General features: G+C 54.5%; 2 protein-coding genes across 4 annotated transcripts in view; one reads left to right on the top strand and one right to left on the bottom strand.

The window, feature by feature from the left end:
- SRC (SRC proto-oncogene, non-receptor tyrosine kinase) overlaps positions 1 to 9,951 on the top strand; it is a 29,604-nt gene extending 19,653 nt beyond the window's left edge. For all 3 annotated transcript variants that reach the window (XM_051803035.1, XM_051803036.1, XM_051803034.1), the window contains 9 exons: positions 2,670 to 2,768; positions 3,814 to 3,917; positions 5,272 to 5,421; positions 5,684 to 5,839; positions 6,002 to 6,181; positions 6,262 to 6,338; positions 6,724 to 6,877; positions 7,038 to 7,169; positions 7,604 to 9,951. In XM_051803035.1, the coding sequence (XP_051658995.1) occupies positions 2,670 to 2,768; positions 3,814 to 3,917; positions 5,272 to 5,421; positions 5,684 to 5,839; positions 6,002 to 6,181; positions 6,262 to 6,338; positions 6,724 to 6,877; positions 7,038 to 7,169; positions 7,604 to 7,812 (1,261 nt within the window). In that variant the 3' untranslated portion in view covers positions 7,813 to 9,951. The remainder of the gene's footprint in view (positions 1 to 2,669; positions 2,769 to 3,813; positions 3,918 to 5,271; positions 5,422 to 5,683; positions 5,840 to 6,001; positions 6,182 to 6,261; positions 6,339 to 6,723; positions 6,878 to 7,037; positions 7,170 to 7,603) is intronic.
- Positions 9,952 to 13,985: 4,034 nt separating this feature from the next.
- BLCAP (BLCAP apoptosis inducing factor) lies at positions 13,986 to 21,720 on the bottom strand. Its single transcript, XM_051803085.1, has 2 exons — positions 21,541 to 21,720; positions 13,986 to 15,600 (listed from the first exon to the last, which is right to left on the bottom strand). Exon 2 carries the CDS (start codon positions 15,515 to 15,517, stop codon positions 15,254 to 15,256), a length of 264 nt encoding a protein of 87 aa, XP_051659045.1. The 5' UTR covers positions 15,518 to 15,600; positions 21,541 to 21,720; the 3' UTR covers positions 13,986 to 15,253.
- Positions 21,721 to 23,038: the final 1,318 nt, after the last annotated feature.

The raw sequence follows: 23,038 nt of genomic DNA, 5'->3' as shown, positions 1-23,038 counted from the left end.
CCACTGCTGCTTTCCAACCTGGGCACCCAAAACAGCTTTGCAAAGTCAAAGAGTGGAAAGACAAGGGAACACCCTGGGAGTGAGATTTCTTCTGCAATGCTCGGGCAGTGTTGCACAAACATGTTTTCAATCTGATCCTTGTTCTCATTGTTCCAGTGCTGTTTATTAAGGGTGATTTGTTTCATCCATGAAGTCCAGGATGCTCAGGGCTTCAATGCTACAGGAAAAGCCTGAATTTGGGGGTTTGGGGGCTTCTTACTTTCAACCTCAGCAGTGTAAGAACCCTATGCTTGAGTTTGGGCTGTTGCAAAGTGAGCTCTGCTCGTGGAGGTCCAGACCAGGCCCATATATGTGGGTTTTTTCTTTACACCTCGTATCACTTCTGAGGTTTCCACACTTTTTTTTTCTCTGCTTCCATTTATCGTTCAGAGGGAAGGGTCGAGCTGTGATGGGCTCTGCAGCATCCTGGGGGGCAGAAGGGCTTCGTTTGGTGACACAGCCCTTTGGTGGAGGGTGCAGGATGTAGCTGCTGACCTTCCCAGTGTCTGTGTGGGTGGGATGTCCACAGGGAGAGAGGCAGTGGAGGAAGCTGGGCAGTTTGTGCAGTGCTCAGGGCGTGAATCACTCTCCTCATTGAGTTCCCAGAGATGCTTGGACAGTCTGGGAACAGCTCAGGCTGCTGCACTTTGGGAACAGCAACAGGCAGGCTTGTGATGTCTCCTTCCTCTAGGCTCCCTGGCAGGGCATCCCTGGAGCTGTGGAGAGGGTCAGTCTGGGAAGGGCTGGCAGGCCCTGGGCAGAGCAGGAGCCCATGGCCATAGTGGCTTTGCAGGGTGGTGGCAGGTTTTGGCTGCTCTGACTTAACCAAGGTTGTGCAGGACAGAAGGAGAAGCTTCCACATCACTGAGATCCCTGCTCCACGTCAGCCTCCCAATCCCCCCAGTGCAGAAAGGCTCTCGTGGTCCCATTTCCACTGGGAGGAGGTCTCCTCCCAGCCAGCTGGCAGCCAGCAGGGATGTGGTGGGATATTTTGGGTAAGATTGTGCAGGGAATTGTTGAAATGCTTTGTTTTGATGATGATGATGATGATTATTATTTTTTTCCCCGCTGAGATATTTTTGGAATAGTTTGTTTTTGCTGAATTCCCAGCTTGCAGCCCAAGCTGGAATGAAGCCACAAGTCAAAAGCTGGGCATTTTTCAAGCAGATGTTTACTCTGGCCCTGTGGGAAAGAGCCCAACCAGCTTTCAGAGCCCCCTCAGTAAAGGTGACTGGGGCAGCAGCCCTGGCTGGGGAGCCCAAGCTGCCTGCCATGCACTGTACTGGGGCTGGGAGAGGCTGAAGTGCCATCCAGGGCTGCTGCCAGGCTGGTCCAGGGGCAAAGCCCAGCTCTGTGGGTGGGAGGAGAGGCCTGGAAGGTCCCTGCTGTCCCCTACCCCACTGACACCACTGTGGGGAGCTGGGGGCCGTGTCTGGGTTCTCCTGGCCACTTGGAAGCATTGCTAGTTTAGCTGCTGGTGTGTCTGGAGTGAGGATGGAGGTTTACACATCTGCAGGGTCAGGGATGGGTCTGGATGTGGTCTGATGAGCCCTGCAGTGGTGACTGAGGTTATTAGTGTTTTTCTGTAACGTGTTTGTGGAGGTTGTCCTGCCAAGTTCCTGCATCCTTACGGGGCTGTTCCCACGAATCTGCAGTTTTCCTGTAGCCTCGTCTCCCTTGTGGTCAGGATGAGTTTGGTGACTGTCTTTGATGGGCAAGAAGATGCAGGTGGTGGGAGGAAGAGCCCTGCTGTCTGCAGGAAGGGGAAGCCACCTCCTGCTGTCCTCTTGTTCCTCTCTATTCATTCCTCTCCAGCCCTGTCTGGAGCAGGAGCCTGGTGGGCAGGAGGGCAGAGTGGGGAAGAGACTCCTGCTCCTGGGGACATGCCTGGGGCTGCTGATCCTAGGGCTGGAGGGCTGGATGGTGGCTAAGCCCCAGGTTTTTGGGGACAAGTCACACTTGTGGTTGTGCAGGCTGAGCCCGCCCTTTGTGGGGCTGCACGAAGCTCAGGTCGGGGCTGCAGCCACGTGGGGTGCCCATCCTGGGGCTGTGGGCAGGGCACCCAGGCTAGACAGATCCCACTGCATCCAGGCTGGGCATCACTGCTGGGCAGGGCTCACCCCCTGCCCAAACCTCAGCCCCTTCCTGTTGCTTTTCTGCAGCCTGTATTTAACTAACTCTCCTGGGTTTTCCTGGTGCCTTTGTTAATTGCTGCCATCCTTCTGTTGCTTCTCCCTGTTTCCCCTCCCTCCCCTCGCCTGCTGCTCCCCCCTGTCCTGCTGCTGGGACCCCCAATGCCTCACAGCCTCCAGCCAGACCCCGTTCCCATTCAGGTGGCTCCGAAGGTATTCTGGCTCAGGGACTGCCCTGCCCCGTTTAAGTTTAAAGTTCATCCCATGTGCAGATGAGTGGCCCCACTAATAAGAGCTCACCCAGACGGAGCTGTGGGCAGGGGCTGGCAGCAGGAGCACTCCTGGCTGGGGTCTGGCTGTGGGGCTGGGGCTGCAGGGCTGTCCCCCTTCCCGGCAGGGCTCTGCGCTGGCTCGTCCTCCCCCGGTGCCTGTGGGCGGGCGAGGGGCTGGCTGGGGGGCTCCTGCCTTCACACTGAGTGTGTTTTGGTTCTCTTGCAGGGAAGGTGACTGGTGGCTGGCTCATTCCCTCACTACAGGACAGACGGGCTACATCCCCAGTAACTATGTCGCGCCCTCAGACTCCATCCAGGCTGAAGAGTAATTGCCATCTTTTAGACAGTTTAAAAAAGAGTGATAGCAAGCTCACCCCGAGTGTTCCTCCCTGCCCCTGCTCCATCCTGGGGGAAGCCTTCCTCTTTGCTGTTTTCCCCTTTGAGTGTGCAAACCCCGAAAATGTTTTCCAGCCTTCCTTTAAGGCCCATGAGTGCAGTGGTGCAGCGTGCTTGCGTGGTGGAGGGGGAGCAGTGGCACAGTGGGGCCGTGGATGCTTTTGGTCTGGTTTTTATGGAGAACCTGGGGAAGAGAAAGCTCCATTGCACCCTTCCAGGACTTAAAGGGGGCTCATAAAAGAGAGAGAGAGTGACTTTTTGCGTGGGCAGAGGGGCCTGTGAGAGGACAAGGGGAAATGGTTATAAACGAAAAGAGGAGAGATTTAGATTAGATGTTAGGAAGAAATTCTTCCCTGTGAGGGTGGTGAGAGACTGGCACAGGTTGCCCAGAGAAGCTGTGGCTGCCCCATCCCTGGAAGTCTTCGTGGCCATATTGGATGGGGCTTTGAACAACGTGGTCTAGTAGAAGGTGTGGCAGGAAGGCAGTTTGGAATGAGGTGATCTTTAAGGTCCCTTCCAACCCAAATCTATGTTTCTATGATTTTACTCCTCCACATGGACACACTGCTGGCTCCACCTGTGCGGATCAGGCTGAGTGTGGAGGGAGCTGTCACACAGGGGGAGCAGGCAGGGGAAAAGCCAGATGTCTCAGAGCAGGAGGTGCCAGCTATGTCCCTTTCCCAGCCAGCAGCGTGGTATCCCTCAGCAAGAGCTTGGGGGGCTTCAGGGATCCCATTTGGGAAGGCTTTCAGAGTGAAGGTGCTCCAAGGCCTGTGGAGCAGGGTTGCTCCTTGGGCGATGCCCAGCCTGGGCTGGATGGGGACAAGGCACACCCTGAGGCACCCAAGCCCAGAGATGCAGCCCCTGGTCTCCAAAACCTGTGGTGTGGAGGCTGGGGCTGAGGCCCCTGCTTGGGCAGGCAGTGGAAGGGGTGGGGAGGTGCCGGGTGCTGAGCTGCTGCCTTGCTCCTGCAGGTGGTATTTTGGGAAGATCACTCGCCGGGAGTCCGAGCGGCTGCTGCTCAACCCCGAAAACCCCCGAGGGACCTTCCTGGTCCGGGAGAGTGAGACCACGAAAGGTGAGCGGGTTTGGGGGGGACTGGCCTCAGAGAGACCCTCTCTAAAGGGTGTGGGGGTACCTTGAGTCCCCTCAGTCACTCTGTGGGATCCAAGTTCCCCAGCTTAGGCATGGGGGGAGGGAGAAGGAGAAAAAGGTCATACCATATACCATACCTGTCATACCTCTATAGACAGGAGATGATGTTTTGCATTGCTGAGCGATGCCCCTCAGCATGGGCAGCCTCCTGGGATCTCCCCTGCCAGTGCTGATCCCCAGGGAGCCAGTGCTGCTGCCCCCATCACATCCCCAGTGACTGTGCTGAACACACCATTACACCACTGAGCCCATGGTCTGGAGGGACGTGGCCACTTCTCTCCCAGCCCCATGGCACCCTTCAGAGAGATGGTTCAGCTCATGGCAGGGTGGGAGCTGGGAGCCTCTCCATCCCCAGCAGAACCACCTGGCAGGATGCTCTTTTTTCCTGTTTTTTTTCTTTGCCCCCAAGTAGATGTTTTTTTGGTTTTCCCTGGTCCCTGTATAGTGGCAGTATCTTGAACATGTACTTCCTGGGCAGGCAGGCTGAGGGAGTGATGAACTTTAATCCATCTTTCAAGTCTGACGACTCTTTATACTTGTTTTATATCTCCCAAAAGTGTGAGTTGTGATCTTTGAGGTCTGACTGCCTGAGGATGCTGTTTCTTACCTGAAAACGTGGCTCCAAATGCACCTTTGGGAAAAGCCCCTTGATGTGCCTCTCTGTTTTTATGCCTTGAACTTATCACTAGTTATTTTATTCTGGTGGAAGCAGCTCATTCAAGCAGCAGCATAAATCTTCATCTCTGCTCTCTGTGGCCTCAGCAGCACTGTGTTGTTCTTGTATGGGTAGAGCGGAGCCAGGATCCCAAAGGGGTGTTTGTGGAGCAGGGAATTAGGCCCACCAGCCCTTGGCTCCCCTCTGAGATGCTGAGATGTAGAGGTGGTGGGTCAGGAGCTCCCCCCAGCCTGCGTCCCATCTGGTCCTATCTCCTGCTGCAGAGAAGGACCTGACAGGTCTGGGGGGCTGGGGGACAATGCCCCTGGTTAGCACATCCCACAGGATGGCTGGTGGCAAGGCTTGGCAGAGCTGCTGTGCAAGCAGGGGGCAGCTGGAGGTTGTGACTGCGTGTTGTGGCTGTAGCCAGGGGTACGTGCCATCCCTCCCTGCCACCAGGTGCCAGCTGGGGCATCCAGGAGCTGCTCCCCATCCTCTTCTTTGGGTGACAGAGGGAGCCTGCATGCCCAGTCCTGCCTCCTCCACGCCCACCCTCCGTGGGACCCCATGGGGAGCTCCTGCCTGCAGCACATCTCCCCCAGCCCCTCGCTCCTGCCCACAGGTGCCTACTGCCTCTCTGTCTCCGACTTCGACAACGCCAAGGGGCTCAACGTGAAGCACTACAAGATCCGCAAGCTGGACAGCGGCGGCTTCTACATCACCTCCCGCACCCAGTTCAACAGCCTGCAGCAGCTGGTGGCCTACTACTCCAGTGGGTAGCCATGCAGGGTCCCCTTGGGGTCTGGTGGCACCCAGGGTGCTGTGCCTGCTCTCACTGCAGGGCGGGTGCTGTTGGGAAGCCAGCACAGGGCTGGGGAACCCCAAACCAGTTATGTGGGACCCTGGTGAAAAGCTGCCTGGGTTTTAGGGCACAGGGTTTGGGTACTGGTCCCCGAGGTGTTTGCTGGGAGGATGTGGGGTAAAGGCATCACGTGCCTAAAAGCCCAAGTGTCACCTTGCTGTTCCTTTACTAGAACACGCCGATGGCTTGTGCCACCGTCTCACCAACGTCTGCCCCACATCCAAGCCCCAGACCCAAGGCCTTGCCAAGGATGCCTGGGAAATCCCCCGGGAATCGCTGCGGCTGGAGGTCAAGCTGGGACAGGGCTGCTTCGGAGAGGTGTGGATGGGTAAGGAGCATTCCCTCCCTGCTGTCCCCTCCCTGTCACCACCTGCATCCTGTCCCCAGCCATCTGCAGGTGCCCAGAGCCTGCAGTGGGGTGGGGGAGCAAGTGAGGGACACGGCCCCCTGCCCCGTACGTGTGTCCTGAGCCGCGTGTCCTGTGCCACAGGGACCTGGAATGGCACCACCCGGGTGGCCATCAAGACACTGAAGCCTGGCACCATGTCCCCAGAGGCCTTCCTGCAGGAAGCCCAGGTCATGAAGAAGCTCCGGCACGAGAAGCTGGTTCAGCTCTACGCCGTGGTTTCAGAGGAGCCCATTTACATTGTCACCGAGTACATGAGCAAGGGTGAGCACAGGAGGGACACCGAGGGTGTGGCTGAGGGACACTGCTCCTCCACATTGCTCTGACCATGGTCTTCCTCACAGGGAGCCTCCTGGACTTCCTGAAGGGTGAGATGGGCAAGTACCTGCGGCTGCCCCAGCTCGTGGATATGGCGGCTCAGGTGGGTTTGTGCATCCCCAGGTGGGTGTCCTGCATCCCCCTCCAAGGGCGCTGGCTGCCTGAGCCCCTCGCTGGGCTGTCACAGCTGTCACTGGTCAGGTAGTGGGGTGCTGTGCAGCCTTGCTCGGGTGGGTGCTGTGGTCCCCCCTGGGTCTCAGCCTGGAGCTGGGTTGCAGTCTGGGACCATCGTTTTGCCCATTCCTGTTGCCACTGGCTCTCCCTGGCCAGCAAAGCCGTGTCTTCATGGGGTTGTTTGAGCAGCTGGTTGTTCCCACACCCCAGCTGGGTGCCACTGCAGAGCTGTTCCCCTCTTTGCTGCTGGGCACTCCCTGGGAACCCTTGTGTCACCCTGTCAGCCTCAATGCCCCATGTGCTGGTCCCCACAGATCGCATCCGGCATGGCCTACGTGGAGAGGATGAACTACGTGCACCGGGATCTGCGGGCAGCCAACATCCTCGTGGGGGAGAACCTGGTCTGCAAAGTGGCTGACTTTGGCTTGGCACGTCTCATCGAGGACAACGAGTACACTGCTCGTCAAGGTGTGTGTCCCTCGAGGTGCCCAGGCGGGTGGCACCAGAGCAATGGCCACTGGTCCCTGGTCCCCAGAGGTGTGCGTTGTGTCTGGAGCCGACACGTGGCTCTGACTGCACAGAGACACTCGTGGCCCCACACAGCCCCTCACGCTGCCTCTCCATCCAGGTGCAAAGTTCCCCATCAAGTGGACGGCCCCTGAAGCAGCTCTGTATGGAAGGTTTACCATCAAGTCAGATGTCTGGTCCTTTGGCATCCTCTTGACCGAACTGACCACCAAGGGCAGAGTGCCATACCCAGGTGAGGGCTGGCACCCACCAGCAGAAGCCCTGTCCCTATTGCAGTGCCCAATGCCAGCTGCTCATGCCCAGAGCTTACTCCTGGCACTCCGTGGCCCTCAGAGCCATCCTTGTGGAGTAACAAACTGATGCAAAGTTTCTCCTGCCCTTTGGGGCTGAGCTGCCCCTTCCCAGGTCAGATCCTACCCACTGGGGTGAGCAGAGATTGGCCAGGATGCAAGGTCCCAGCCACCCTGTCCCGCTCTAGCCCAGAGCAAGGTGACAGGCTGGCAGGGACAAGATGCTCTTGGGCTGGGGGCATTTCTCTCTCCGTGGGTCACTGGGGTTGCCCCTGAGGGGTGTCCCAGCACAGCACCCTTGGTGTGTCCCCTGGGACAGGCACAGTGCAGGACCTGGCCCGGCTCTGATCAATGCCGTGTCTCCTCTGGCACGCAGGGATGGTGAACCGGGAGGTGCTGGATCAGGTGGAGCGAGGGTACCGCATGCCCTGCCCGCCCGAGTGCCCAGAGTCCCTGCACGACCTCATGTGCCAGTGCTGGCGGAAGGACCCGGAGGAGCGACCCACCTTCGAGTACCTGCAGGCTTTCCTGGAGGACTACTTCACCTCGACAGAGCCCCAGTACCAGCCCGGCGAGAACCTATAGACCCGGAGTTCCTCCTGGCACCAGGGACGCTGCCGTCCTCGCCGCAGGGCACCGAGGGCTGGCCTCCCCACCGAGGGGCTGTTTTTGTGGAGCAGCCCTGGAGCAGGACGGGGCGTTGTCTGCGGATGCCGCCCGGGGAGGTGCTGGGTCCCCCCATTGCTCATTGAGACTTGTGGCCCGTGCGTAGAGCAGCGCTGTCCCGCTGGCGAGAGGAGCCCGCGGGCGCCGGCGGAGCTGGCTCGGGAGGGCGAGCAGAGCATCTCCTGCCAAGAGACTTGGCTTTTGGGAGACTTTTCCCCCCTACAGCTCTGGGATGAGCCTGGAGGGATTGGGGGACAGCATCACTCCACCTCAGACACATGGCCCCAGTCTCCTGCACCCCCTTTCTAAATCAGCACAAATTTCCCTGCCTCTTCACCCTCTCCACTGTCTCCCCCTTGGCTCCGGTTCCCCTGAGGATGCTGGCAGAGACATTTCACCACAGATTCAGAATCACAGAATGCTGAGTTGGAAGGGACCCATAAGGACCGTCAAGTCCAGCTCTTAAGTGAATGGCCCACACGGAGATCAAACCCACGACCTTGGTGTTATTAGCTACATGCTCTAACCAACTGAGCTAAGCTCAGTGTCATGATGGCACAATCCCTGGCTGGTTCAAAGGGGGTGATGCACTGGATGGTGGTGCCAGCGTGGGATGGCAGCAGAACTCTGGTGGTCCCTCTGGCCTTGCCGTGACCTCAATGGCTAGTGGGTTCTGGAACCATGAAATTTGACTGCTCCTGGCTCTGGTGATGGACGCTGTCCCATAGGAGCACCTGGGCACACGATGAAATCTTCCAGCTGTGTCTGTTCCCCCAGGGGACATGTCTCTCCCCTCCTGGGAGTGGCACAGGGGATGCTGACAGAGCCCTCACCCTGTCTGCAGCCAGCCCTGCTGCCCTGCTGTGTTTTCTCTCATCACACACTCCAGGTCTTCCAGCCACCTCCTTGTAAAGTGCCCCTCAGCCTCCACCCCTGGTTCTGCCACCAGCTGTCCCACCAGCAGAGTCCCCCGGGCTGGCCCTGCCACCAAATCCACTGCCACTGTGGGGGTTGGGTGCACGGCCCATGTAGCTGTTGAGGGTGTTGGGAGTGTTTTGGGGGACATACTCATCTTTCACAGATGCTTTTGTTCACCTGGTACGTTTTTAGCTGGCTTCCCTTTACCCCTCATGTCTCAGCTGCCAGGTTGCAGCCCCCATGCAGCATCCCAAGCCACATGCCACCATCCCAGAGAAGAATCCTGGGAAGTGCTGTGCCACATTTGCATCCTCATCTCCCCCCTGCTTGCTCCCAAAGTCCTCAGCCGTGTTTCAGAGGTGGGTAGCTATCCCTGCCCAGCTTTGCCCCACACATATCCCATGGGGCTGATTCCCAGACTCTGTGTGGCAAACCCCAGTCCCTGCCCTCTTCCACTCAACGCCTGCTTGTACATAACCCTTGAGTGGTCCCCACACCCTCCCAGACCTAGATTTCATTGCATGGGTTGGTTTTCCCCCTCCTGTGGCTGTATCCAGCTGGAAACCCTTCACTGTGGTGGTTCACAAAGCTTCTCTCCCTCACCTCTCGGGTGCCAGCCCCACTCACTGAGAAAAACCTGGGGGGTCTTCAGATGCTCTCCTGGGCCATGGTGGGATGGGGGCTTGGGGAGTGCTGCAGGGCAGGAGTGCTGGGGGGAAGGACACAGAGAGGGGAGCCAGTGGCTTCACCCACCTCTCAGTCCTCGGGCAGGGGGCTTTCTGTGCCTCCCCATCACCTGTGGGATGGGCTGTCCCTCCAGCACAGCCTCGTCACAGGCAGCAGACCCAACCCTCCTCTCACCAGTCCCTACCATGGTACCAGTGTCCCAGGAAAGCTGGGTGGGAGCCCAGTGTGGGCAGGGGGTGGTTAAAAGCCCCACCCCAGATCTCCACCAGAGCAGCGTTCAGGCACAACACTGCTTCCCGTTCACTCCCACAGCTCCCTGCACACTTATTTATGAACCAAGGACTTGGTTGGTTGGTTGGTTAGTGGCTCCTTTTTTGAGTAAAACCCTCAAAATCAGCTTGATCAGGCTCTTCAGCTGGATGGAGAGATCCTGCTGGCTTGAAGAACAGTGACTGGATTAATGGATTTGTTTTTAAATCATTTTGAAAGTTGGAGCCTTTTCTCCCCCACTCCCTTCCTTACAGGTTTCTGTGTTTGGGTAGGGTCTCCCCAAACCTCCATGTTCTGGGTCTTCCCCTGTTTGCAGCCCTTTGGGATGGGCAGCTGCCATGTCCCCATTGGCACTACCAGGGACACCCTGTCCCTTGGCAGCCCTTCCGAGGGGTGGACTGTGCCTGTGGCCTGTGCCACAGCTCTGCCTGAATTCCACAAAATCCCCATCCCTGGGAGAAGCCAGATTTGGTCTGGAAGCTGGGGAGAGAGAAGGCAGGCACACGAGTTCAGTTTGGCCTTTGGGTGTCTGCAGCACGTGCAGGCTCTCCTGTGGGCACAGGGGGTCAGGAGCAGCCTGGACCTGCTCACCCAGCCGGTCCTGGCTCTGGCTCTCCCTGGAAGCAGCAGGCACAAGGAGCACCCCGGGCTGGCTTAATGCCCCATGGATTTCGGGAAGCTTTGCCGGAGGAGACGTGCTGGGGACATTTCAGGGCAGAAGACGGTAAGGCAATGCCAGAGGAGCCCTCCTGCACAGGGCTGTGTGTCCTCGTGTCCGTGTGTCCATCGTGGTTCTGTGCAGCGGCTCTGCTGGGACTCAGCATCTCCAGACTCGCCACCACGACCGGCAGGGCCCGGAGGCCCCGGGGATTCAGAGCCTCCCCTCCACCCCCAGTGTTGGCTGGCAGTTTATTTGCTAAGCCAATAAACTCCAGAGGGGAGCCCCCACCTAAGGATGCTTTTTGGCTTCCTGGGCCCCATCAAATCCTGCAAGTCATTCTCCTCTGCTGTTATAATTTTTTTACACAGTCTTTTGTAAAAGATCTCCAACCAACTATGCAGAGAACATGTGGATCTGTGTCTCTCCCCAGCTCCCCTCACCTGCCTTTTTTGGTGTCTAAGTAAAATATTTAGCTTTTCTTTTTTTTTTTTTTATTTGTTTGGGTCTTTTTTTTTGGATAAAAATAAAACTGGGGAAAAAACCTGAAAAGGTCCAGCTTTGTGGGTGGTGGGGGGGTGGAGATGCTTTGAAACTCTAACGTGGATGTAAATACTTTGCAATTTGATAATTAAATACAAACAGACCTCACAAAACAAAAGTGTAGCTCATGTGTGAGGGGCCTTGTGAGCTCCTTAGCACCTGTGATGGAGGAGCTGCTGAATCCTGGAGCTTGTGCAGGGCCAGTGGGAGGGCTGGAGGGGACAGGGCAGGGGCAGTGCCCCATCAGCAGAATCTGCTTCAGCAGCAATCACAAGAAGCAGGCCTGCTCTCTCTGGGTGATTAGTGGGTGCTGACTGGGATGATTAAGTAATTGATAACATTTGGGAGTAGTAGGCCCTTTGAGAGCAGGATGGTTGATGTTCCTCCTTCACCACTACCTTTATCATCCACGTGGTCTGTAGTGGCTTTAGTGCTCCAAGTCCCCGCTCTGGCTGCTCCCTCCATCTTGGACTGGTAAGTGACTCACTCTTATCACCTTCAATGTTTATTGCTTTATGTGTTGTTTCTTTAAAAGAATTAAGCGATGGTGCTGGTCCCTTGGTCCCCCTGCAGTGTGTGGGCTCAGGGTGGGCTGGTCACCACAGGCAGCAGTCCTGAACTGCAAATCCTGAGTTGTGCTGAGGGTCTGGGGTCTCTCCCTCAGCCCAGACCCAGCAGAAGGTCTCCTGAGGCAGGAGTGGAGTGGTGTTCATTAAAAGGTTGGCTCATGGCAGGGCTGTGCCCCCATGTCAGGCTCTCAGGTCTTGCTGGCAGTGCCACCACAGCCCCTGGTGCTCACTGGTAGCAAGGGGTGAACAGGAGGCTGCCAGCACGTGTTGACTCAGAGGACACAGCCTGTCTCTGCCCTGTGACAAGATTTGTCTTTGCTTGAGGAGCAGCAAAACCCTCTCATCAGGGGTTAATCTCCAGGCTTGGGAGGGAAGGGCTAAAGTCCTTACCTGACTTCAGCTTATGTCTGGGAAACCAGCTGGTGCCAAAGGGCAATGGCAGGGCTCTGTGCCACTGAGTGATGTTTGTGGCTTCCCAGGGGTTTGGCTGGACCATTCCCAGGGTGAATGGTCCAGGGTGAGGGGAGGAGGTTGGAGGCCATGGAAGGCTGGTGCTATTGGGAGCGGGACTGTGCCTCTGGACTTGGTTGCCATCTCTGCATCTGTTTCTAGGGATTGGAGCCTGGGCTTTTTTCTGTATTTGTTTTTTTCCCTTTACTGACCCTGCTGTGTCACTGATCTGTTATGTGACCTAGAAAAGAAAATGATCTCTCCTTCATATGGAAAGACAAAGAAACAGCTTAAGGCTCCTGCTCCCTGTATCTAGGGAGCATCAGGCAGATGGACACTGTAATTCAGCAAGGTGATGAGACTCGCTCTGTGCCAAAGTGTCAAGTGTCCAGGCTCAGTGGGGCCTGGCACAGCACAGCGGCTGTGTTCGAAATCCCACTGCTTTGAGTCCCCGGTGTAGCTGCCCGCCGGTGCAGTCCCCACACATCCCTGGGGACAGAGCCACCCCACTGCTCTTCTGGCAGAGAAACTCCTCGAGAGCAGGGCCAAAGCTCCGAGCGTCCCTGGGTGCAGCCTGCACACCCCTGGCTGGGAGCACAGGCTGTGTCTGCACGGGCTCGGCCCAATCTGCGGTGCACAGGCAGGGGAGCTGTGATGATGCTCTTCAGAAGCCATCGGGTCTGACCTGTTCTGCAGTCACAGGCTGGTTTTTCAATCTCTTTATAGAGGACAAGCCAGGCATTAGCATGGGATGTGAGACCTGGTTGGGTTCCTCACTCTGCCTGAGGCTTTCTGTCTGACCATGACGAAGTTGCTTTAATTTTCTATCTTTAAAATGAAGATGGTATCTCAGGGCCCTAAAGAGGGTTAGACAGTGTGTTGTGGAGGGCTATGTGCACATCAAAGAGTGCTCCTTCTCTGCATTTGGGGTGGGAGGCTTCTAACCCCATCAGTCTACTGGGAGCTCTCCTGCAGACTCCCTCTTTTGAAGTGCTTTTTATTCTGAGCTGGGTCTCACAGAAGGGAAGGCCTGCAGCTGCACCTTGTCTTGAACCCCATGTACAAAGCCAGGGCTTGCTCTCATCCAAAGGGCTGTCTGGCTTCGTGGCTAGGATTTATTTAAATTGCTGTAAAGTGCAACTTGGCTAGTGAGCAACAAAAAAGGACTCTTGACAGAACTGACTGCATTAGCTTAAGTACATTGAAACTTAAAAGTTGCTCAGAGAACAGGCAAGAGTGAGTGCCCTCCCCTCTCCATTTATTTATGCTGATGTGACAGCTACTGGGATTTCCCTCAGCCTGACAGGTGACAGAGCTGTCACATCTATTTTTGATGTGGCACACGCTTTTTTTAATCATGTAAACACTAATATGCCGTGAACTCTTTCCAACTTGGACCTGGGCTTCACGGCGAGGGTAGAGCAAGCCAGTGTCAGCTCCAGCAGCTCCCACACCCTGTGCCATTCTCGGGTGCTCCTGGGTGCTGTTGGATCTGACGGTCCTTCTCCCCCAGTCCTACAGCCCAGGCTGGGAAGGGCTCACAGCACCACAGCTCAGCTGGGCTGCAGGCAGGTCTCTGCCCCGAGCAGAGGGACAGTTGGGGTTATGTGGTGTCGTGGGATGGGCTTACACGGCGTGAGCTCCCGGCAGACACTTTTACTGTCGGCACCAGGGATTAGTGGCTTCCAGGGCACAGCTCTGGGGGTTTATTTCGTAAGCAGTAAGAGAAGGGGGAATCTGTCACGTAAGTGCAGAGATACACAGGAGGTGCTTCTGGCTGTGAGATGAGCCTGTTTAGGAATTGCCAGTCTGGTTCCCACTCTGCCCATGGTCAGGTTAACCAGTCAAGGAGAAGAATCAGTACTGGGAGCTACAGGGCAAACAGGCTCTGCCTCTTGCTGGAGACTCAGCTCCGGGGTTACTGTGCTGGGAACAGAACAATGCAGAAACACATGATTGCTGGGCTAAGGCATCCACAATGAGCAGCCAACACATCATGCTGGGCAGGAGGCCATAGACCAAAGTTTATAAAGCTTTATTAAACATTTTGAACAGCTGTGCAATGAACAAACAATACTCTGGAAGTTTCACAACCTCATAGCTTGAACTGCCTCAGGACAGCAACAGCCACTTCTGCTGTTCTCCAGCAGGAGACTGGAGGAAAGACAAACAGAGGGCAAAGGGGAGGGACACCTTTAAAGTTTAGAGACAAGTGTTTTGTGTCAACCTCTAAGGCTTCTCACAAACCAACCTCTGCCCCAGGCTTTAGGCTTGACCCACCACCACCTCAGCTGCTTGACATCCTTCTGCCAGAGAAGCTGGAGATATCAGGTGTTTTTCCAGCCTCAGCACTTCTCCAGTCAGTAGCACCAGCACCTTCTGTCACCTCTAGCCCAAAAATGCTAACACTGAAAATGGTTGAAGCACTTACTGCTTCAAGCCATGCCTCTACCTCAGGACCCTCTCCTGCCCTGCCCACGCCCGGACTCCTGGGCTAGCACAGGTTTTGTAGGGTGAAGTTCACAGTGGCTTCTAAAACCCTGTGTCTTTATCCCAACAGTCAATACCTTGGTAAACCCTGGACATCTAGGAGGAGGGGAAGAGAGAGTCTCTGCTGCCTGTGAGGCTTTATAAAAGCAGCAGCATAACTGAGGCTTTCAGGCTGGGATCATCTCGGAGCATATGGAGTTCAGAAAGCACTTGGGCAGTGCACACATCTCTTTGGCAGGCTGAGCAGGAGGAGGTGACTCAACTGCCTCTGGCCCCAGCAGCTTTTGGCCAAGTGCATCTGTGAGCTGTAGCATTTGCCCTTGATCAGCAAAGTGGAAAGGTGGCTCCCCACAAAGAGAGACTGAGAGAATCTTGTAGCTACTCGAGCAGGATCAGAGGGCCGAGAGCCCTGAGTTAGACCACCGTGGCCTAATGCAGACCAGTGACACAACTCCACCACTGCCACCAGGGGCCAGTGGCTCGGCCTTCAGCAGTTCTCGGTTGGGAGGGCTGGTGTCTGTTCCCGGTGATACGGGAAGGAAAAAAAAAGACTTCTGCTTCTAAAAAAGCAGGTGGTGCTGCCAGAGTTCACACAGTAAACGAGTCGAATTTCACAGGCAGAGTGGGAGGAACTTGCCACTCTAGTCCACGCACAGTTACAGGAAACAGGCTGTCCTTATTCCAGTCCCATACCTAACACCCCCCTCCTCCCCAGCCCCATCCCCTATTTAAAAGCCAAACAAGAGCCCTCAGCAGACTGGAAGGTTATGGGTTTCTAGGTGCCCACTATGCTGGGATCGTGAGCTGATTCTGGCAACTGGGATCCTGTGCAGTGATACAAGAAGCAGTTCCCCCAGCAACTGTAGCAGATGAGGAATAGAGCTGCCAGGAAGACCAAGGCACAAATCGTGCAAGGTTTCCGTTCCAGGAGAAAACTGAGCAGGTAGAATCCCATGAACATTGAGTGACTGAACCACAAGGCCGGGTTGAGGGGCTTGGGTATGAGCAGGACAGGGAGCAACCACTGCAGGCAGTACATTGTGGCTGGCTGGGGTCTCGTGGCAGCAGCAGTCAGATGTGCTCCAGAACAGTCTCCAGCAACTCCTCTGGCAGGCAGGCTGTCTGTAGGGAGGGCAAAATGTCAGACTGTCAGAGAAACACAGCAAAAAAAAAATCAACTGACACTCTCATACAGCTTCATTTACTCCCAAGCATCATATGCTGATGTTTGACCTCCCAGTACTAAATTCTGGTGTGTCTTGGAGCTGGTGGAAAGTTTCCTGCTTTCTGAACCACTCAGCTGGGGACAGGATTAGCTATTGCTGGTGTAGAAGCGTTTCCTGTGTGCTCTGTTCTTCAGGCTTTTACCCAGGCTAACAATCGTGAGACCCTTTTAGCACAGTGCAGGAACAGAAAGGGAGAAGGGGAAATGAAAAGGCAAACAAGCTGCCACAGCCTTCCTATGCACGTATTTACCCAAGGCCACCCAAAGACCTGAGTGACAGTAAAAAGAAGGGCAATTGAGGGGTAAAGGACTGGGTGCCACAGAGAAGTGTTAAGGGAGCATCGGTGTAGGAAGTGTCTAGGAATTGTTCAGCACACAGACTGCTTCCTCCCAGGCACAGACAATAGTCTTCCAGCAGGACAGCAGAGCAGTCCAGCTACACGTGTAGCCACCCAGGAAAGCCCTGGCAGTGTCCAGGCTGTGAAACAAAGGGGGGGACGGTCCCTGCTTAAGGATTTATAATCCCTGCCAAACAGCTGAAGTCAGATAAGACAAAGAACGTGAATAGATCAAAGAGGGGATAGGCTCAAAATGGCAATTTCCATAAGTGCTGTAAACACAGGATTTCCTCACTTGGATTATTATAAAACCCTGTGGAAAAAGTGAGCTTTAAGGGCTTTCCTAAGCAGGGATGGCAGCACACTACAAGTCCAGAAAACCTGCTCCTACCTTTAGCAATCACCTCAGCTACACTAAACATGTGGTTCTGTTTTGCCTTTTGAAGCACTACAAACATTTTCAAGAATTTCAGATGGCTTTAAAAACAATGCTTTACAGTGTGTTTACAGGTCCTGAACTGTTGGAAGGGGGCAGTAGAGTGAAGTTCAGCAGTCTGGGATAGCAATAGCAGGGCAGGCTAGAAGGTATCAGTATGGTTGGGAGGGACTAACTGGAAGTTATCCTTCAGTTTGTGCAGTAAACCCGTGAGAAGAGGGTACTCCTACATTACTGCCCCAAAAAGGGAAAAACCATGCAGGGGAATGGTGGAAAAGGGAAGAGCCTTGGAAGCATGTTCTTCCCTGCTATCCTATAGCATTTTATGATGACAGGCAGCAACATTGAAGGAAGCAGCTGCCAGCCAGGGCAGAGAAAGTCAGGCAAGAGGACAGCCTTGCAGGATGACATGGCCTCACCCCCACTAAGGAGAGTCTGGTCAGGACAGCTCCTGGCAGCAATCCTTTTATCTGCAAGTACTCAGTGGGGCACTGCTCTGTCAGAAGGATGAAGGGCTGAGCCCAGCCTGTCAGGATTACAGCTTGGGGGTGGGAAGGTTAGTAGGATGAAGGAGTGAGAAGGTAAACAAACAGCACATTCCACTGGCTCCTGTTGGCAGGAGAAGGGATTTCCTGGCAAAGGGAGGGAGAATGAGGGATTGCACAGAAAAGCCAAGAGAAAACCACACACGGTTCTCTTCCAGAAGAACACTGAGGTCAGACTGGGCTCTGCTGTCAGCAGCAGGAAGGACTTTGCCATCGCTGTGTGCTGAGCACCAGGAACTATTTTATTTTAATGGCAGTAAGAGAATACAGGCCAACACCCCCACCAGCACAAATAGATTATTTGGGGGAAGTATGTTGTGCTGCTGCTCCTGCAGGAGAGTGTTCTCCAGCAAAAAAAGGGCAGCTAAAATTCAGTTAGTTAAACCAAACTGCAGCTCAGCAACCAGAGTTACTTTACACTGCAATATGGATAAAGCAAATCACAGGAATAAAGCTGCCCATTTTAGTCCTGTTTTATGCAGGTCATTCACTTGCATCTTTAAGGGCAAGTCTAGTCCCAAGCCTTTTTCCCCATCTATAAGCTGGAAATAGCAATTACTTATTTCATACCAAAACATGCTGTCTGCTGGCCCTTGTGAATTGCTCCCACGTTTCTGGAGTAAAAACACTGCAGAAGGATTGGAGAACTTTTTTTTTTCCAAGGGGAAGAATGGACAGAAAAGATTTAACAACAAATATTTGAATGGGAAGGTAATTAGCCTTTAGCCCCCAAACTGTACAAATGATCACAGCCTGAAAATAATTATAATTCATTTCATGGTCTGGTGTCCTTGCTCCTACAATGCTCTTCACAATAACACTCTAAACAGCAAATTGATTTTAAGCATCTAAGCTTTACCTAAGCACTTCTTACAAACACAAAGCCATCTCAGAACAAGTTACCCATTTTTAAATATTAGTGTTTCCTGCAAGAGCTAGTTGCTTGTAGTAATAAATGCAGCCACTCTGCAGAATAAAGAACCATTTAATAGGGGTTATTTTTACTATGAAGTTTCAGTGCCAATGCCCTTCAACCTGGAAACCTCCTGGATTTTTGACAAATGCAGATATCTGAACAGTTGCTCTTTGTATCTGTAGTCAGTTTGCTTGTATTTTCACATGCCCCTTTGCTATCTCCCAGTTAAAGGCTGAGGACCCTTTGCTCTATCCCACAGCTGATCCTAGATAAATTACCCACTATTGGAGACTTCTGTAGCTCTGTTTTCCTCAAGGGACTTTCCACTAGTAAGATACATGCTCTTCACTAGAGATTTCTTTGTACAACTGGCAATGAGACTGAGTTTTCTTTCCATACTATTGATCAAAGAGAAACAGTGTCTCTGGTTATCAACTCTTTGCTGAGCAGGGAACTCTCTCCTTGGTGCCCAGGACAGGCAAATCCTTCTGGAAGCCACAGCAATGTTCAGTTTTGCCTGGATTCTCAAGCAAGGTGAAACCTGCAAATGAAAGATTCCTACCTTATTGTCTTTGTCCCCTCCTCACGATCTAAGCCAAAGATAACCACGTCTCAGAGCAAATAATCACCTGTCACCCAAAGCACTGGTTTCACAACCGCATCCTGCTTTTACTCAACCAGTTGCTCTTGTTCTCCCCTGCCTGACTCACCTCCCTCCTCAGCCTGCCCCGTGTCCCGCTCTCCTCTCGCCCTCAAATCATCTGACTTGGTGCCCACTCATGTTTACCCGAGGGCTCCTTTCCACCGCACCACCTTTGCCTCCTCTCGCCCCTCTGCAGCTCTTGGAGCCACTTGAACTCCCTTCAGCCCCCTGGGCAGCAGAGCTGGCGATGCTCCCGCTGCTCCTCCCACAGCCATCGGCTCCCTCCGATCTGCACGTGCTGCCGGAGCCTCTTCCCTGCCAGTTCCTGCAGGCAGAGGAGCAGCCTGGGGAGGTTCCCTGTGCACCTCACTACTAGTCAGACACCAATACTTTTCCACATGCTTATTAATTGGCTTCCATCGCGTTCCCAGCCCTTCCCTCTGTCATCTTCCTTCCCAAGACTATTCAAAACCAGCTGGTCCTACTGGCACATGTTTGCTGGGAGAATTTTGGAATTCCAGTGAGAGGGCAGTGGCACACCTTTCCCAGCCAGAAACAAACCTTCAGTTCTGGCAAGTCTAGAGTGAGTAGCACAGTTCAAGCCTGTACTGCCTTCAAATCGATCAGTCACATTCTGGAATAAATCCATCTGAGGAGCGAGTGAGCTGTTCCTCCACATTGTACAAGCTAATTCACCAATTAGGACGTCAAGAGGTGTTCCTACACCACAGGTTTGACACATCAGTATGCCAATACCAAGTCTGTACCTTTCTCAAGAATGTTTTAATTCCTTAACAGTCCATTTACCCTGACAGGGGAGAATAATCAGCTGGCTTTCCCTAAGCACTTCAAAGGGAAGCTTGTTCAGACCTTACTAAGGCAGCCTTTAAGCCAGTACTGTCTGGATGGAACCTCCCCAGCAGATGCTACAGAGTCATCCGGACTGGCAGCTGAAAGGTTTGCAATAAAACATTGAGTAACCTTATTACTGGGGCATGCTGGTGCCATTCTCCCCCTTTCCCAAAAGCTGAAGTTTCTGCTGGGGAATGAAAAGATACATTGGTTAGAGAAAAATCTGTCAGGTTATACAGTGCACCTAAACTTAAGTATAAGCCTCAGGTACTTGAACTGTTTCTTGCCTATGAGGCTCACCTGTAGTACAGATCTCTTAAAATTCTTTTGATCCAAACCCCTGTCACAGCCATTACTGTGCTTCTCACTGTCAGCACATGTTCAAAACCAACTCCAGTACCACAGAGCACCCAAAGCCGCTGCTAAAAAATACACAACTCCCAGAGCACCGGGGCCATAAGAGAGGTGAAGAGCTATCAAGTGACGAGTTTGAGGAGTTCAGTTAAGAACAGTAACAGGAGAGCAGTGTCCCAGATGCCAACCCTCTGTCGTAAACCCAAGAACCACGACTGTTTGAACTCTCAGACCTATTTGCAGTATCAGGGATTAACTTCTTCGGGGCTTTTTTTAGCCTTGACGCTATTTTTTCAATTTTTATTTAAAGCTTTATCTGCTGGTATGACTCAGCTGGAAAGAGTGAGTCTAGAATTTTTGGCAAAGGCCTTACCCCAGTCTTGGATAAGTTCATGCCTTGAACACTTGATGCAGACTAAGAAGTGGTGCAATATAATTGCAAGCAGTTTCCAAAAGAGCAACAAATCCTTGACTAACCAAGCCTCGGGCTTACAGAGTGCTTTGACTTCTCAAGGTAGAGACAAGCCAAAGCAACTCATGTTGTGAAAAGTGAGGGTCTCTGCTGAGCCACTCTTTCCATCACTTCCATAGCTGCCCTCTGAAGTTCGTTACTCAGGGGGGTGGATGAGGATGTGTCCAGAGGCAGTGCCCACTCCATCTGGACTGCAGTGCCTTCACAGCACCAGGGTGAACAAACCTCCATCTGTGAGCAGGAAGGCAGCAGTATGATGTGTGCTTCTCTCCACAAAAGGTAGAGAAGTGATCCAAACTAAAACTAATTGTTTTTTGGAGAACTTGGACTGAGCCTGGAATTCACCAGGAATCACCGAAGCAGAAGCTTAAGTCAGTCAGCTCCGTGGTGGGATGTCAACATTCACAGTTGTCATCTGAAGTACTGCTAGTTTCATTTGTACTAATTTATTAATTCTCGTGGTCCTCATTCCTGCCTTTTGCCCTTGTCTAACATCCAGAGATCAGGAATTCGAGGCCCATTCCCTAAAAAAAAAAAGTTTTCATTTGGATCCCTTCTCTAAGTTTTGTGCCTTCAAGAGGCTTCAGAGGCCTGAATTTCGCCCGATAAAGGCCAGTTTTTTGTGTCTCCTGTAGAGAGGCAAAAATGCAGTTTGGGCAAGGGGTTATGAGAAGTTATCACATATAGGTTGGAAAGACAAAAGTTATTCAACTATAACAGTATTTGCAAGATCCATTGTAATGTTTCAGTGTCAGGGAAATATGGAAGAGTTCAGTGTGCTGTTGGACTGCATTTAAGAGCTTGTTTTCCCTCTTCTCTTGCACTTGCACGTTTGGGATGTCATGAGCAATGTTCGCATGACAGAACAGGCTGTAAACCCGCCCTGCAACTGGCTCCGAGCATGTGTAGGGTCCGCAGTGCTGTGCTCAAAGAACATCACAGAACATCCCGCGTTAGGAGGGACCCACCAGGACCACGCAAGCCCAGCTGCTGCCTCCGCTGTCCAAGCGTTGTGTTACCCGGGGAGGAACGGGCCCGGCGCTAACGAGAGCTCCGAGCCGTAACCGCCCGAGAGCGGAGGGAAGCGGGGCGGGCGCAGGCAATGCCGTTCTGTCCGTGCTGGCAACAACCTCGCGGTCGGCTGGAGCCTTCTCCGCACCCCGCAGCTGGGAAACCTTCCCCCGTTCTCCCCCGGCCCCCGCCGTTCCCGCGGTCACCCCCGCTCCGGCCCGGCCCGGCGGGGTCCCGCCCGCCGCCCCGCGCCCCCCGGCCCGTACTCACGGCGCGGAGCCGCCGCCTCACGCCGCCATCCCGGGGCCGCCCCGAGCAGGGAGGGAGAGGCCGCCCGGGAGCCGGGGACACCGCCGCCCGCGCCGGCAGGCCCCGCAGGCCCCGGCCGGCCGCCCGCCTGTGGCCGGGCCCGCTGCGGCCCGTGCGGGCCCCGGGCGCGGAGCTGCTCGGCGGAGGGAGCGCACGGAGCGGGGCCGGCGGCGCCTCGGGCGGGTCCGGGAGCCCCGCGCGGCGGGGCCGGGCCGGGTGCGCCTGCGCGGGGCGCGCGGCACTGCGCCTGCGCGGGGTCAGGCGGGCGGTGCTGCCGGAGCGCGGATTTGCGGGTGTTTGTTGGGTGTTTTCTGCTTTACTGAAAGGTTTATTGTGTGCACGGGGGTTACAGTGAGCCGTGCGAAGGGCGCCTGAGGCCGCTTGGTCTCTTCAGCCTTGGAGAGAGGAGGATGAGGGGAGACCTCGTTGCGCTCGTCAACACCCTCAGGAGGGCCAGCACCGATCTGTTCTCTGGTGACCGGCCACAGGACCCCAGGGAATGGTCTGGAGTTGTGTCAGGGCAGGTTTAAGTTCGATATTAGAAAAAGGTTCTTCCCCCAGACGGTGGTGGGGCACTGAACAGGCTCCCCAGGGCAGTGGTCACGGCCCCGAGGCTGCCAGAGCTCCAGGAGCATTTGGACAACACTCTGAGGGACAGGATGGGATTGGGGTGTCTGTGCAGGGCCAGGAGTTGGACTGGGTGATCTTTGTGGGTCCAGGAAGTGCCTGGCTCCATCCTCTGGACACCCTCCCTGCAGCTGCTCACAGATAAGATCCCCTCTCAGTCATCTCCAGGCTGAACAGCCCCAGCTCCCTCAGCTTTTCCTCACAAGAGAGATGCTCCAGTCCCCTCATCATCCTCACAGCCCTGCCCTGGACTGCCCTCTGAGAGCTCCATGTCTCTCCTGTACTGAGGAGCCCAAGGGGCCATGCAGGGAAGGGAGCAAAATAGTCCAGGAAAAAAAAAAAAAAAAAAAAACAAAAACCGAAAACTAAGATTTTAAGATTGGCATTTTCACAGCCATTTAAACCCACCCAGCCGTGTTTGCAGAGCCACCGTTTCCCGCAGGGTTTTGTGCTTGGCTGGCCTGTGCATTGATGGGTGTGATAAGACCTGCTCCCCAAGGGCCCAGCAGGGGTGGATCCAGTTTCCCCCTGCTCTGCCATTATTCTGGGCTGACCTCTTTACAGGGTGTTTAAATTCCCTGTTTATGGCACCGCATAGGAGTGGCCCTAAAGCCTTTGGCTGATGCCAGCTCTGATGGTAGATGCCAGCTGATGATTCCCAGGGCAGTCCATGGCCCTGGCACTCAGGGCCCTTCCTGGATCCCACCTAACATCTGCAGCAAGCAGGCTACAGCCCGGGAGCTGGGCTGCTCCGAGCTGCTCCCCCACGTGCTGCTGGTTGCAGTCTGCAGGATTTCTACTGGACCCAACCTGAAACAATTTGAGGTCTCCA

This window comes from Manacus candei, unplaced genomic scaffold (genome assembly GCF_025592945.1).
Source record: "Manacus candei isolate 608988 ecotype Guabito, Panama unplaced genomic scaffold, ASM2559294v1 h1tg000057l, whole genome shotgun sequence".
NCBI lineage: Eukaryota > Metazoa > Chordata > Aves > Passeriformes > Pipridae > Manacus > Manacus candei.
The sequence above is the reverse complement of the archived record's forward strand: the minus strand, read 5'-3'. Positions and strand labels throughout refer to the sequence as shown.

What these genes read in the sequence shown, in the direction of transcription:
- BLCAP (XM_051803085.1), bottom strand. Translation starts at nt 15,517, where the DNA reads ATGTACTGCCTGCAGTGGTTGCTCCCTGTCCTGCTCATACCCAAGCCC.